At 49.6% G+C, this 14,584-nt stretch overlaps 1 protein-coding gene across 1 annotated transcript in view; it reads left to right on the forward strand.

Moving 5' to 3' along the window:
* TDRD9 (tudor domain containing 9) overlaps positions 1–14,584 on the forward strand; it is a 119,593-nt gene that overhangs the window by 23,742 nt on the left and 81,267 nt on the right. Inside the window, exons 3-7 of the mRNA XM_030320112.1 lie at positions 773–870; positions 2,089–2,310; positions 3,239–3,361; positions 6,773–6,853; positions 9,694–9,858. Coding sequence (XP_030175972.1) covers positions 773–870; positions 2,089–2,310; positions 3,239–3,361; positions 6,773–6,853; positions 9,694–9,858 — 689 coding nt within the window. The remainder of the gene's footprint in view (positions 1–772; positions 871–2,088; positions 2,311–3,238; positions 3,362–6,772; positions 6,854–9,693; positions 9,859–14,584) is intronic.

Raw genomic sequence — 14,584 nt, forward strand, 5'->3', positions numbered from 1 at the left:
ATTTTAGTACTGTTAAGCTTAAAAATAAAACTGCCAGTTATTTTACCAGCAAAGAGATGGATTTCTCTGGAAAGAACAGATCATTTTAATCCGGGACAAGCAAGCTGCCAAAAAACCAAAAGCAAGTCCTGAGAACAAAGGACAGGAGACTCTTTTGGGAGGGCAGGGGGAGGGGAAGAGCGGGGCTGTTGTAAACAAAAAGTCCATTGGAGTAAACTGGGAATTGGAAGTATAGAGGTTTCTCAGTGGCTGAGCTGGGACAGACTCTCATTGGCTGGGCTGTTGCCGGCGGGGAGAGGAAATCTTCCTTCTTCCTGCTGGGAGAGTAAGACCGTATCCTTGAGCAAGGTGCGTCTCTTCCTGTGGGTCTGTGGTGGGCAGGGAGTGGTGGGCGTGAGGGCTCCCCCGCGCACGCGCGCCTCCTGATGCCATTCCACACGAGGTTCCCTTTGACTACTTTTCACGTTACTTTTTCACCGTGTGCTTTGTAGGTCTTTTGTCTTAGGAGGTGGTGCTAGGCCTACCGCGATGATGGCTGTGATGGAGGTGTAAGAGTGTGCCCAGCTCGTATAAATGATTCATCGCGGGTACGGAGGGAATCTTCTAGTTACGCTGCTTGCGGTGTTAGCCTGCAGAATGTACTTCTGCATTTGTGGACACGTGCGTGCTGGGTTTATAGATTAGACATAACTTCGGGTTGTTTACTGTTTTTTTTTTTCCCAGACACGTAATAGTATTTTTTGTTTTGTTTTGTTTCGTTTTTTGAATACAGGTCCAAGGCCATCTTTGGCTAAATTAAGCAATGTGGCATGCGTCCCGGAGACAACTTACAAATATCCTGATTTGCCTATAAATCGATGTAAGGACGAGGTAAAATTATTTTTGTCATGATGTAATTTTGCTGTTTAAATAAGTATCTGAGGCCCAACATTTTGGTCTACAGCTGGAAAGTGACGAGGTGCCAGGCAAGCATCCGTGGCGTGTGCCGGACTGTGGGGCGGCCGGAGGGTCCTGAGCCTCGGCCGTGCGATGACCATGCTGATGGTCTTTCTTTGGGCTGTGCTTTAATGTGTTCAGCCTTCCCCCTGAGATAGCTGTCGGTAAACACCTGTCCCCAGGAGAGCTGCTGCTTGAAAAAAACTCACTGCCAAGTGTTTTTATACAGTGATAATGCCCCCTGGCCACCGTTCTCTCCAGCATTCCGCTGGCCTGTTAACTGATTTGATCAATCACCGATACGTCTTGTTATCGACAATGCTGGGCCGCATATAGCAGCAAGATGATCACGCTTTTAATTAGCCACCTGTTATTAAGCCATGTTAGAAATAAGCGTACTGAAACCTTTATTTAATGTACTAGTAGAGGATGAGTTACAGGTAAAACGAAACCACAAATGTTCCAGATATAAGTTTTGTTTTGTTTTAGTGAGTCATGCAACTTCTGTAGAGTAGACCTGCTCTAATTTTGGGGGCCGCTACTCAAATTAGATGGTGTTCCCTGACCGTAGCAATTGCTAGAGAGAGAAGGGTTCAGATAAATTTAGGGTGGAGTCAGGGAGTGGCGGGCAGGAATTGGACTGGAGTTTTAAAAACGCTGTGTACGGTCTGGGAGTGGAACGGTAGAAGTTAATTATTTGAAAACGCATCTGCGGAATTTCAAATGAAATGTTAAAACCACTTGAGGTGATGGCAGCAATGCTTTTGTGTTTCTCAGAAGAATTACGTAAGGTTCGTTACAAGATTTAAAAATACTAGACGTTTAAACTTAGCGAGAGCTCTAGAAATTGGTGTTTTCATCTCTGCATAAAGACACTGAGCCCTGGGGCCCCGTGGCTGCCTTGGCCTGGCTCTCCAGAGCCGTGAGCTGTTCCTGCTCACGGCAGTCACAGTGGTTTTCAGGGTGACAACCGTTTGCAGCCTTCGTGCTCTTTTGTGACGGTTAGACGGTTACGTAATAATCTAACTTTTAAAGATGAAAGGAAAATAAGCCCTGAACATCCTCCCCAGGTAAAGTTTTCGGTTCGTAGATAATACCGTATGTCATCGTTAGCTTGGTGGCAATCTCAAAAGAATTTTTCTTAAATTGTAGGTTATTTCTCTGATAGAAAGTAATTCTGTGGTGATCATACACGGTGCCACGGGCAGTGGCAAAAGCACTCAGCTGCCACAGTATATCCTGGACCATTACGTTCAGCGCTCTGCCTACTGCAGCGTCGTGGTCACCCAGCCCCGGAAGATAGGGGCCACCAGCATCGCCCGGTGGATCAGCAAAGAGCGCGCCTGGACGCTCGGTGGTCTGGTGGGCTATCAGGTGAGGCCGGGAGCAAGCCACCTCTTTCCTCGTGAGCGTGTTGTTCTGTAGAAGTCGACGGTTTCTGCTGGAAATTGAAAGGAAACCAGTTGCTTACAGGGCAGACCTGCGGTGTAATGTGAAAACCAGTGAAACTTGGGGCGCCGGGGTGGCTCAGTCAGTTGAGCAGCTGACTCTTGATTTTGACTCTGGTCGTGATCCTGGGGTTGTGGGATTGAGCCCGGGTCGGGCTCTGCTCTCTGTCTCTCTCCCTCTGCTCCGCTTTCTCTCTCTCTCGCCCTCTGCCCCTCTCCCCTACTCCCATGCGTTCTCTCTAAAAAAAAAAAAAAAAATAATAATAATGTTTAAAAAGCAGTGAAACTGAATTTTTTGATGAGAACTTCCATTTCTTTCTTGGTTGAATACGAAAGGAGCCAGAATTCTGAGACTCACGGTTTTTGTGATTTTATCTTTGTACGTGGATGTCTTCATACACCACGGTCTTAACATAAAAATGGTACAGGCAGTATGACTAGATAAGCCACATTCCCCCCACCCCCTGAAAAAGAGAAGGAAAAAAATCATCTTGAGAATGATGGTGTTTTTTTTTAAGTTTTTTCTTTTTTTCTTTAATGTTTATTTTGAGAGAGAGAGAGGGAGACAAACTCCCAAACAGGCTCTGCACTGTCAGGACAGAGCCCAGTGTGGGGCTCGAACTCACGAACCGCGGATCGTGATCGGAGCCAAAATCAAGAGTCAGACGCTGAACTGGCTGAGCTACCCAGGTGCCTGAGAATGACAGTTTTAACTTAGAGCCTCTAGTTTTTATTCCCTTTCTTACTTACCTCCAATACGGAGGTCCAGTGTGGACATAGCCTTCTTGGTAGTTAAATGTGAACCATTGAAACCTGAAAGTTTTCTCCTTTTTCTTTTCCCTCTCTGCTTTTAGGTAGGGTTAGAGAAGATAGCAACAGAAGACACCAAGTTAATTTATATGACAACGGGAGTCCTGCTTCAGAAAATAGTCAGTACTAAGAGTTTGGTGGAGTTCACCCACATCTTCATCGATGAGGTGCGCACTTCTTGAACACAGCTCTGCCCTTACGCTCGTGTTCTTATTCTGTAAGAGAACAATGTGCAAATTATTGTAAATGTTCCCTCCTTGTAAAGTGTCGTGCCGTTGGTCTGTATCTGCTTTATTCTATTGCTAGATGTTGATTTTGGTTTTTTGTTGGCGTTTAGCTCTAAAACACAGGTGTGGAGGTTGAGGCCTGTGACCAGGTTCCTTGATTAGAGCGGGGTTGGCAAACTCCAGCCCTCAGGCCAAATTTGGCACCTGCCTTCGTACATAAAGTTTTATGGGAACACAGTTTGGTTTGTTTGTTTGCTGGTGCTAAAGAGAGGCGTGGCTGCAGCAGCCGGGCGTCCTCACTACCTGCCTTTTGCAGTAAAAGTCTGCCGAGCCCTGGTTTAGAGTGTTAGTCACGTCAGACGCTCAGAAGAACTTTCATTGTATGCAGGTATTTTCCATCTAGTAAAATGAGGACAGTTGTGCTTTTTTTAAGAAAATAAAGTACACGTGAGATACTGATATAGTCTCCTTTCTTAAGAAGCTCTAGTAAAGAGTCTTTGTGCCAGTCTTAGCTTTCTGGATTTTTCTCAGGATGGAATATTTGATTGATTTTGTTTATATTTTAAACAAGTTTTTTTGTGGTGGGAGGATGTTGTGTTGAGTTTTCTTTCCCAGGAGTTTTGGAAATGCCTGACCCCGCAGTCTTGACTTTTAAAGCCCGTCAGTAATTACGCCTTTCTGGAGGCATGAAAAACATCGGCAAAGAGCTAGATTTGTGGAAGGTTGGAGATGGGGCTAGAGACAGAGGCTGACGTGAAACTGCCCGGGCGGCTGTGGAGGGTCAGCGTTCCACTCTGTTGAAATGCGTGTGATGGTCAGCAGCACTCAGACCTACTGGAGGAGGGGCCGAGCAGGTGCATTTGCTAGCGTGTGCACAGCTAAACGTGGTTTTACATTACCAGGAGATGTTTGGGAGAGTGGAAGGTAGGAAGACGATCTCTTGTCCTTTGCAAAATAGCGTGACGTACAGTCTGGCTCAGGGTTTTTCTTTATGATGGTTATTTATTTATTTAAAAAAAAATTTTTTTTTCAACGTTTATTTATTTTTGGGACAGAGAGAGATAGAGCATGAACGGGGGAGGGGCAGAGAGAGAGGGAGACACAGAATCGGAAACAGGCTCCAGGCTCCGAGCCATCAGCCCAGAGCCTGACGCGGGGCTCGGACTCCCGGACCGCGAGATCGTGACCTGGCTGAAGTCGGACGCTTAACCGACTGCGCCACCCAGGCGCCCCTATGATGGTTATTTTTGAGCGTCTTTAGATTAGATAGAGATGAAATGCAATTTCACGGGCAGTGTATCCAAAGGTGCCATTACCCAGTACGTAATACTTCCCGGAGCCTTAATACTACAGGCTGGCGACAGCAAACGGCCTTGTGGCATTCGCCCTGGGCAGTTCACTCGAGAGCTCTGCTGCCGGTGCCCCCATTTATTTTCTGTGTGTCCGCTGTCTTTCTGACCGTTGACTGGGCTTGTACGCACGTCCCTGAGTGGTGAGGACACACCTGTCCTCCCGCGTTACTGACTTCGTTCCTTCCCGGAGCAAGGGCCTGTCCCGCAGGGGAGCCATGGCTAGCAGAGGCTGTCTTGTCACCCTGCCACCACAGCTTCTGGTTCTGCACCTGTGTCCCCTGCACCTAGTAGGCATGCTGATAATTACCTGCCTCAGCGAAGAATGGGTTGGATATGCTTGAAATTTTAGGTTTATAAGCAATATTGTTCCTAAATAGAGGGATGATTTGAATTTCAAAGGCAATCTAAGAGCAAAGGTTGAAGACGGCCAGGCTGTTGAAAACGGGATGATAATGTTTTTAACTTGTCAGCTCTTGAAAAAGAATAAAGTGGCTTCAGGTAACCATTCCTTCAATAAGCATTTTCCCAGTACTGGCCTCATCGGGCGGAGATTATCAACACATGACTGGTGGTGTCTCCCTTCAGCCACTCCCCCGGGGAGACAGATCCCTGCTGAGGTGTGTGTTGGCCGGTGGCAGGGAGAGGACTGTGGGGTCCTCGGGGCAGGAGAGGGAGGCCGGACGGCCCGGAGAACCTGGGGAGAAGCCGGGTCTAGAAAGTCAGGGTGTGGTGGCCGCGGGGAACTGAACGCTGAGGAGAAGTCACCTGGGGGCTCTTGGCTGATGAGAGCCTTTATTTTTCTTTCTCGAGTAGGAGACGGGATGTTTGTGCTGAGGTGTTCCGGAGTCTGGTGATAGGATGAAATAAGGATTACATTTATAATGGTGTCCCTGGGATGTCCAGCCATTCATGTGAACGTTAAATACTTTTCAGGTGCTGTTTTTCTTTTCTTTTCCCTGTCCCGCTCCCCCACGGCTCCCCTTCGGTGGGGAGTGAGGAAGGAGCGGGACCAGGGGCAGATGTGGCTGTGGAATAATGACTGGGCCTGGACACCAAGGGGAAGAGCGCTCCCGCCTTTGGACTCGGCGGCCAGTCTCTCCACTTTGGCGGCAAAATGTCCCAGAATCGAATCTTACTGTCCCCTTGTGCATTGAGTTACCCCGGCTGAGTGACAGTTCTTGTAGAAAAGCAGCCCGACGTGACCCAAACGTTTGCCGTTGGCTGGCCTGGGGCCGGCAGAGCAGGGGAGGTTGAGGGAGCTGTGGGTCCGTGGGGGCCCTGCCTGCCTCGCCGGGGGCGGTGGGGGGAAGGTAGAGGAGGGTGGGGACGGGGCTGCTTTCCCTGGGCTGCAGCTCCCACGCCAGCTCCCCAGGGTGACCCCGAGCGCCCGCAGCTCCCCCTGGTGCCCTCGGCTCCTAGCCTCCATCTGCTTGCCCGTTTGTGGCTGACCTGACCGTGCCACAGCCAACCCGGCCCACCCTCGGTCGCCACGGTTCTGCGTCTCACGGAGCGGGCACGCTGGCCTCAGCCTCCGCCCTGTGCTCACTTGCCAGCCTGGGTGCAGCTGGAGACTGAGGGGAGCGTGTGGTTGGCAGGGGAAAGCAGAGGAGGTGGGTCCGGTGGCTGTCTGTGCCGGGGACGGGTGGGGATGGTTCCGCTGGACTCCGTGACCCCGGGGGGCACCACTGGCATTGCACGCGCGGGACCAGAGATGCTAAGTTCTCTGCCCAGATGCCCCAGAGAGAAGGCCCCAGAGAGAAGCACCGAGGGGGAAGAGACCCACCCGGGCCTCTTCTGTGCCCTCTCGTTCGTGGGCCAGGCGGCCCGGCTTCCTCTTAGCCGGGAGCGCCGTCCGGTCCGTCCAGAGGAAGCGCGTTTAGCAGAGCCAGCTGCCCTGCCCCCCGCCTCCCGGCGACGGTCAGAGCCGCTTCCGCCTCCGCGGCGCGGTCATGTGCGTTGCTGGCTGCCACGTGGGGCGCCCCACTTTTCTATTTTGCAGGTACACGAACGGACTGAAGAAATGGATTTCCTGCTGTTGGTAGTCCGCAAACTTCTGAGAACAAATTCGCGTTTTGTGAAGGTAAATCTGATTTCCTGAGTAACGGGAATATTCAGGGTTAAGGTTTATGATTTGGATTTGTGTCTCTTCGTTTTTTCAGAAACCATCGAAAGCAGTGACTCTTGACATTTGTTGTCGTGTGTCCTCCTCCACATCTGGCCAGGAAGCTGGCTCCAGGGCATTCCCTCAGGATGGGAGTGTGGAATCTTTTTTTTTTTTTTTTTGGATTATTATGTTGCATTAAATTCGGAAATTTTCTCCAGGCAGAAAGTGATGTGATGGTTGTTGACTCTAATGAAATACTGAGTGTTGGATCACTGCTTTTGGTTGAATAATTACCACAGTTTGGAGGTATGTGACTACATCTGCAGTCTTTGTTCTAAAAACGACACCAGAAGAGGAATTGAGGGTTTTTTTAATTAAAATTTTTTTATAAAGTATATTTATTTTGGAGAGAGAGAGCATGAGTCAGGGAGGGGCATGGAGAGAGAGGGAGAGAATCCCAAGCAGGCTCCAGGCTGTCAGTGCCCAGCCCGGCGCGGAGCTCAAACCCGCGGACCGTGAGAGCGTGACCTGAGCCAAAGTCAGACGCTTAACTGAGCCACCCAGGCGCCCTGAGGACAGTTCTGTGCGCTGCTGTTTTAAAGACTTAGGTTTTGAGTTGACTGAAAGTCCCTGGGGATGGTGATTGCTGTTTGCATCACGTGAACTAAAAGGAGGAGGGCGTGAACTCGACTGAACTAGCGGAGGGTTGTGATAATTACGTGTTCCCCATGTAGGCCACCCCGTGTGTGGGGAGCAGCTTCCGAAGGGTGGCCGCGGCTGGAGTGTGGCCTCGTGGAAAGGGCTGTGACGGGCTTTGCTGCTGTTGGAAAGCAGTTGTCTGCCAGTCTTCCGTCTGTTCATCTGCTTAGGGAAGCATCTCCTGGGACTCCGCTCCCAGGATGAGACCCGTCTGCCTCAGGAGGCTCACCTGGTGGGCGCCAGACAGATGGAATCTGAAAATTGTAATTGTGTCACTGCTTGACACGATTGTAGCACGAATGCAGGAATTTGGCTGTTCTATTCCTTTTTTGGAATCTTAAAGGTGACATTAAAGATTGTTCAACAATTTGGGACCTTTTGGTTGTCATTTTAAGACTTCGTTTTGGGGCGCCTGGGTGGCTCAGTCGGTTGAGTGTCTGACTTTGACTCAGGTCACATGATACCATTGAAATGATGGAAACTGAAGAAAAATTGGAAACTTCATAGTCTAACATATCAGCATAAATTTCTGTAACATGCAAATTACTTAGTCATTAGGAATTATTATTTTTTTAAGACTTTGTTTTTAGGGGCACCTGGGTGGCTCAGTCGGTTAAGCATCCAACTCTTAGTCTCAGCTCAGGTCTTGATCTCAGGTCTTGATGGTGAATTTAAGCCCCCACACTGGACCCTGCGCTGGGTGCGAAGCCTACTTAAAAGAAGTCTACCACATTGCTGAAAATGGTGGGCAGGAATTTGGTTCCCATTATAAAAATGGTAGGAAACCATTGGTTGGTTTCAGTATTTTCTTCATTTGTTAAACCTATGAAGCAGAATATTTTCTGGGCCAAGAAATGAGAAATCAAGTTATAGATGGCATTATACCGAGTTTTTTGAAATGCTCAAAAATTCTCTTTTTAGTACTTTTTAAAAAGAGAGTTGCCGTCAGAGACTTAGATTCGGGAGCGTGGGAAGATGGGCCTGAAGGTCTCCCCTTCCTCTGCCGCACAGACCCTTAGAGGTTCCTGGCTCTGGGCCGTCCCCACACCTGCTGGCCCCGCTGTCACTGTTGGCTGATCACACTCAGGTCGGTCCCACGCTGGTGTCTTGAGCAGGCTGCCGAGTTGTCTGTCTGGAGGAGAGGCTGGTGGCAGTGAGGAGTCTCGATGGCCTTGAGCAGTCTGGTCTGGCCTCATGTCCGCATGCCGCCTCAACCGAACAGAGGCCCCGCACGCCATCAGCCTCACTGTCCCTCGGAAGACAGTTTAGAGAGCATCTGCCGGGACCGAGGATGCCCCGTGGGGGCCACTCTTACACCCACACGGCTTCTCAGAGGCTTCCTTCCAACCTGAAGCAACTCATCTTAAATGAGTTCTGGTTAATATGCTTTCTACCATCTGGAGCTAACATCTTAGGGGAAAATACACGTATTTTGTTTACACAGTAACGCATTGGGTCGTCGGCAGCCGGCCGAGAGTTGGGTTTACCCCCGGTGAGCGTCTCAGAGACTGGCGGATGGCGCGTGTCCTTCGTGGCACTGCTGCCTTGTCCGCTGCACATCTGGGGTGCTGTGGGTGCTGCTCCTGGCTTTGACACAGAGTTTCCCACGGAGGACATCCCGTATTTGCTTCCTGGCACACCTGGCCACTTGTGGTGGGTCCCCGAGCCTCTGTGTCCTGCTTCGGCCTAGGCTGGTTTCTCTCCGCTGTGGCCCTGGGACCGACTGCTCCAGATTCGTGGCTCAGCGCCGGGGTTTTCTGGCTCCGCGTCTGCCTCCTTGCTGTTCTGCTCCCTGGCGTTTCTGTAACACCTCATCTAGTAACTTGCTCGTTTTTACTTTTGTTTTCTGATGCAAAGGTTCCTTTTAGATAAGTGGTCATAGGTTAGCTTTATTGTAGTCTCTCACTTGATAAAATAATTTAGGAGAAGTAGTAAAAGTTGGTTGTCTCTGAGCATTCGTTCAACTGTAATAGTTTGTACTCCGTTAAAGGTTAAGTCAATGTATCGTACTGAAGTTTTGAAAATTACTAAGGCAGAAGACAAGCTTGGTAATTTAACAACATCACATTTAGTTGTTGTTGTTGCTCTTGTTTGTTCTAATGGTTTCTCTTCTGCAGATAATCCTCATGTCGGCCACCATCAGTTGCAAAGAGTTTGCAGATTACTTTGCCGTTCCTGTCCAGAACAAGATGAACCCTGCGTATGTTTTTGAAGTGGAAGGAAAGCCCCATTCAGTCGAAGAGTATTATCTTGATGATTTGGGGCACATGCATCACAGCAGGGTATGTTGGAAGGCATTGTTTCTTTCATAGCGAATGTGCCTTTGTGTCAGAGTAAGCCCGCACTGGTCAGCTGCAATTGTAAGACTGTACGAAATCCAAGCTGGGAGATGGTGCGGGCTGGGGCTGGAGAAGGACGGGTCGGGAGAGCCCCGAGTTTGTTGCTGTGAACTGTGGGCATCGAAACACATTGTACGCTCCTGTGAAAGTTGTTGGATTGGTTTTACACTTTGTTGGTGAAAAGTAAAATGTCAGATTTTGGTCAGCTATAAAATTGTAGATTCAGTTGAGAGTGGGAGGTAGTTTTATTTCAAATTTTACTTTGATTAAACTGCTTCTTATAATACAAATTGTGGTGCTCTCAATTGAAGGAGGAGTGTACCGACGGTGAAGGACCGGGATGATACATCCTTAGGAAAAGTTGCAGTTGATTTGACATTATTTTCACGTGGGTAATACATTTACAGGATTCAAAAATCAAAAAGAGGTTTATGGGCAGGTATAAACTCTCTCCTTCCCCCTCCTGTCCTCTGCTCAGCTCCCCTGCCAACGAGAGGAAACCACTGTCACTAATTTCTTAGGAATCGTGCTGTAACTCTGAATGTCTATATGAGCAGATACAAATGTGCGGTTTCTCCCTTTACAGAAACAGCAGTGCCCTCGGTGCACCTTGCCTTCTCGTTCCGCTTTTCATGTCCTTTCCCAACTCACAGCTTATTCATTCTCTTTTCAGAGCTACATTCTGTTCTCTCATGTCCGTATCTCACTAATCGCCAGTATTTCTGGCCTTCTTCTTTTTTAAGTTTCTTTATGTATTTTGAACGGGGGAGGGGCAGAGAGGGAATCCCAAACGGGCCCTGCACTGTCGGCACCGAGCCCAACGTGGGGCTCCACCCCATGAACCGTTAGAGTGTGACCTGAGCTGAAACCAAGAGTTGGAGGCCTGAACCGGCTGATCCCCCCCGGGTGCCCCTGGTGTGTTCTGGTTGAAAGCAGTGCTGCGGGAGGAGACTGTGCGCTCCCGACAGTGTGTTCAGAGGCTGGGCTCTCTCTGCCTTGTTACTGTTGACATTTGGGGCCGGTTCTTTGTGGTGGGGGCCGCCCCGTGCACTCACTGTAGGATGTTTAACAGCGTTTCTGGCCTTGATCCGCTAGCTGCAAGTGGGGCCCCCACTGTGACCACCAACAGTGTTTCCAGACAGTCCGTGGGTGGTCGGCTGCCCCATTGAAGACCCCTGTGTAGGTTATGCCTTGTAGAAGACAGTGTCTGCTGGTGGAATTGCCAGGTCAGAGGGTGTGTGCACTTGTGATTTTGATGGACGGTGCCAGACTGCTCTGTGTAGGAGTTGGACTCTTACCACAAACATTTGTGATGTGGAAGTAGACTATAGCCTCGACGATGGTGAGTCAGCCGACTGGGTTCCACCTAAGGTAAGAAGACACATTTTGTCAAATCTGTTACAGTGGAGGGAGGCCAGCGATGGCCATTAAAATGTGGCACGTCTTTTTTTCCAACTTTGTAGATGACAATATTTCAAAAAAACAGGAAAGTTATAAGAATTTTATAGTAAACACCTGTCACCTGGATTCTAAAGTTCACGTTGATAAAAAAACTGTCAGAACCAAGAAACTAACTGATATATTATTAGAACTAAAGTTGTATTTATTTGGATTTTACTGGTTTTTCCCTAATTTCCTTTCTCTGTCTCAGGGTCCCACATTGCTTTGAGTCGTCATGTCTCTGTAGGCTTCTCTGGGCTGTGACAGTTTCTCAGACGTCTCTTATTTTTGATGACCTTGACGGTTTGTAGGAGTACTGGTCAGGTATTTGTAGGATTCCCCACTGTTAGAATTCTTCTGATGTTTTTCTCATGAGTAGACTTGGGGCTATGGATCTTGGGGAGGCAGACCACTGGGGTGAAGTGCTGTATTGTCACGGGGGGACCGCCAGCGTGGCCTATCACTGGTGATGTTGGCCAAGGAAGTTTTTAAAAAAAATTTTTTATTTGTTTTTGAAAGAGAGACAGTGTGAGCAAGGGAGGGGCAGAGAGAGAGAAACACAGAATCTGAAGCAGGCTCCAGGCCCCACGCTGTCAGCACAGAGCCCCACACGGGGCTTGAACCCACCAAACTGTGAGATCACAACCTGAGCCAAAGTCAGATGCTCGACCGACTGAGCCACCCAGGCGCCCCTCCTGGCCAAGGAAGTTTTAGCCAAACTTCTGCCCTACAGTGTTACTGTCCCTTCCTTTTTCTTTTGTGTATTTGTATGTGTTTACCTGTTTCTTTGCTCATTGCCTGTTTCCCTCCCCCCCCCACTCCCACCCCAGTGAGATGTAAGCAGCATAAGAGAGACACGTCTGTCCTTTGCTGTTTGGACACAAGTCACTGATTGCAGCCCGTATTCAAGGTGGAGGGGAGAGGGCACTTCGTCACATTTAAAAGTTTTGTACTTTCTGGCCCATTTTGGAATGTGAAAGTACCGATGGTTTTACAAGTCTTTCCAGCTGGCCGTTGTGTGTTGGAATCACGTCGATGATTGCTCGTGGGTGCACTGTGGAGTTGGGTCAGGCCTGGGCACCTGCCCTCTGCTCCCGTGCGGGCGGGGCAGCCTGGACTCCTCTCCAGCCAGGGGCTCGTGTTCTCCAGGCTGGGGAGAACCCGGTTTTGGCATTTGCATACCCAGTATCCTGTTCTTGGTACTTAATAGGTACTCAGGAAATATTTCGGTGAATGAATATATTAACATTAAGCCTTATAAAAGCAGTATTTTGTATAGATTCTGCTGTATAGTTTTTGGAGTCAGAGGAGTTTTAAAAATTCCAGTTTTGTTATTGTTACTACTCCCTGGGCGCACCATCTAATGTTACAGGGGAGAAGCAGCGTTCCTTCTGCGGACACCAGCCTTTCTCCCTTTCTGCCTTCTTAGGGACCTTTTCTGATTGACTGTTGCCCCCTCCTTGCTTTTTTTTTTTTTTTTTCTTTTGTAATGTTTACTTTTGAGAGAGAGAGAAAGAGCGTGGGTCAGGGAGGGGCAGAGAGAGAGGGAGGCCCAGAATCCGAAGCGGGCTCCAGGCTCCGAGCTGTCAGCACAGAGTCTGACGTGGGGCTCGAACCCACAGACCACGAGATCGTGACCTGAGCCGAAGTTGGTTGCTCAACCAACTGAGCCCCCCCGGCGCCCCAACACCCTCCTCGTGTTACCTTTCCTAGTGCCTTCTCCACTGCCCCTTACCTGTCCCCATTTCATCAGAACTGAGTCTCTCCCATCTTAAAACGCACCCTCACGAGGTCCCGTGTTTCTCTCCGTGGTCTGGCTCCCACTGCCCCTGTTCTGAGATGGCATTTGTCAGGATCACTAGCGACTTCCTGAAGTTGAGAGTCCTCTGCCCTAAACTTACCATGACCTCCCTGTAATATTTGACACCTTTGGCCAGTTTGGTTTTCTTGAAAGTCCCCCTTCCCTTGAGGCCAGTGTTGCCCTTGTGGTCTTTCTGTTGCCAACCCTGGCTGTTCTTTTCGACGTCTTCTGAGGAGTTCTTTTCACTACTTATTTTCAACTTTTTTGTTTTCACCCTCCCCTTAGAAGTGAGACAGGAGGGAGCGCCCGCGATGTGTAGCTTTAGGCCGGAAGCAGAGCTGAAGGAGAGCGTGGCCCCGCCCACCACTCCCCACGCCTTCCCGCCCTGGACAGGGCTTTTATAATCCTGTTCACAGTTGGGCAGTAACCCACTTCAAGGGGATCACGGGGACGGTGAGACAGGTTGAGGTCCCCGTTCTGCTCCCCGATGGTGCCTGGCCGTGTCGGCACCGTTCGTTTCCTACCGTCTGCAGCGCTCGTTCTGGCACGTCTCTCGCCCTCCTCCTGGGACCAGCTGGCCGCCTCGGCACCGCCGGCTCGTGGTGACGGCAGACGCGCAGGGCTCCAGCCTCTCCGCGTGGGGCAGAAACACGAGCTTCAGCCTCCTCCTGCTGACGGCGTCACGGTCGTTAGTTCGGCGGAGGAGTGAGTCTCTCCGTTTCCGCCTGCGTGAATTCGTTCCCTCCACGTTTCTGCCCCTTCCCCTGCTCTATCTTTTGTCGGAGCGCATCGGCTGAGCGAGTGGGCCCGTTCGCTCTGAGCGCACCGTGCCGTCTGGGGGAGCAGAGACCTCGTCTGTCGTCTGTTGTTTGCCCCTGACTCTCACACGTGGTGGGGGCGAGGGCAGCCGTGGATCAGTGGGCCCGTGACCCACCTCACTGTTCCCGTCGTCACCCGTGTGACGCCTGCTGGGAGAAAGCGGGGCTGTATCTGGTGTCTTGTATTGTATTTAAACGATAGTCTTTGGGTTTGGATTCTAGAACACAGTGAAGTTACTTCTGAATTGGTGACGTACCTTTTCCGTGGCTTACTGGTTTGTAGAAAAATCGTTCTGATGGGTGTGAATGCCACTGTTGGGGTTTGTGAAAACTATGCTTTCCTTCTATTTCTGTTTTGTATGTTTCTGTTACGGTTATCGTTTGGATAAAGTAGAAAGTCGTTCCAGGTAAAGATTAGAATGCTCCTTCACAGTTATTGATGAATAGGATCGTACTAATAATGAAAAATGGTTTCTTACCAGCTGACTTAATTTACTCTAAAAACGGGGGGAAAAGTTTGCATCTGTGGCTAACTACTTATCACTTGTAGACTTCTGATGTGTTTTTCACAAAGTTGAATGCAGTGCTTTGAGCATAGTACTTGATAAGT

The sequence above is a fragment of the Lynx canadensis genome, chromosome B3 (genome assembly GCF_007474595.2).
Source record: "Lynx canadensis isolate LIC74 chromosome B3, mLynCan4.pri.v2, whole genome shotgun sequence".
NCBI lineage: Eukaryota > Metazoa > Chordata > Mammalia > Carnivora > Felidae > Lynx > Lynx canadensis.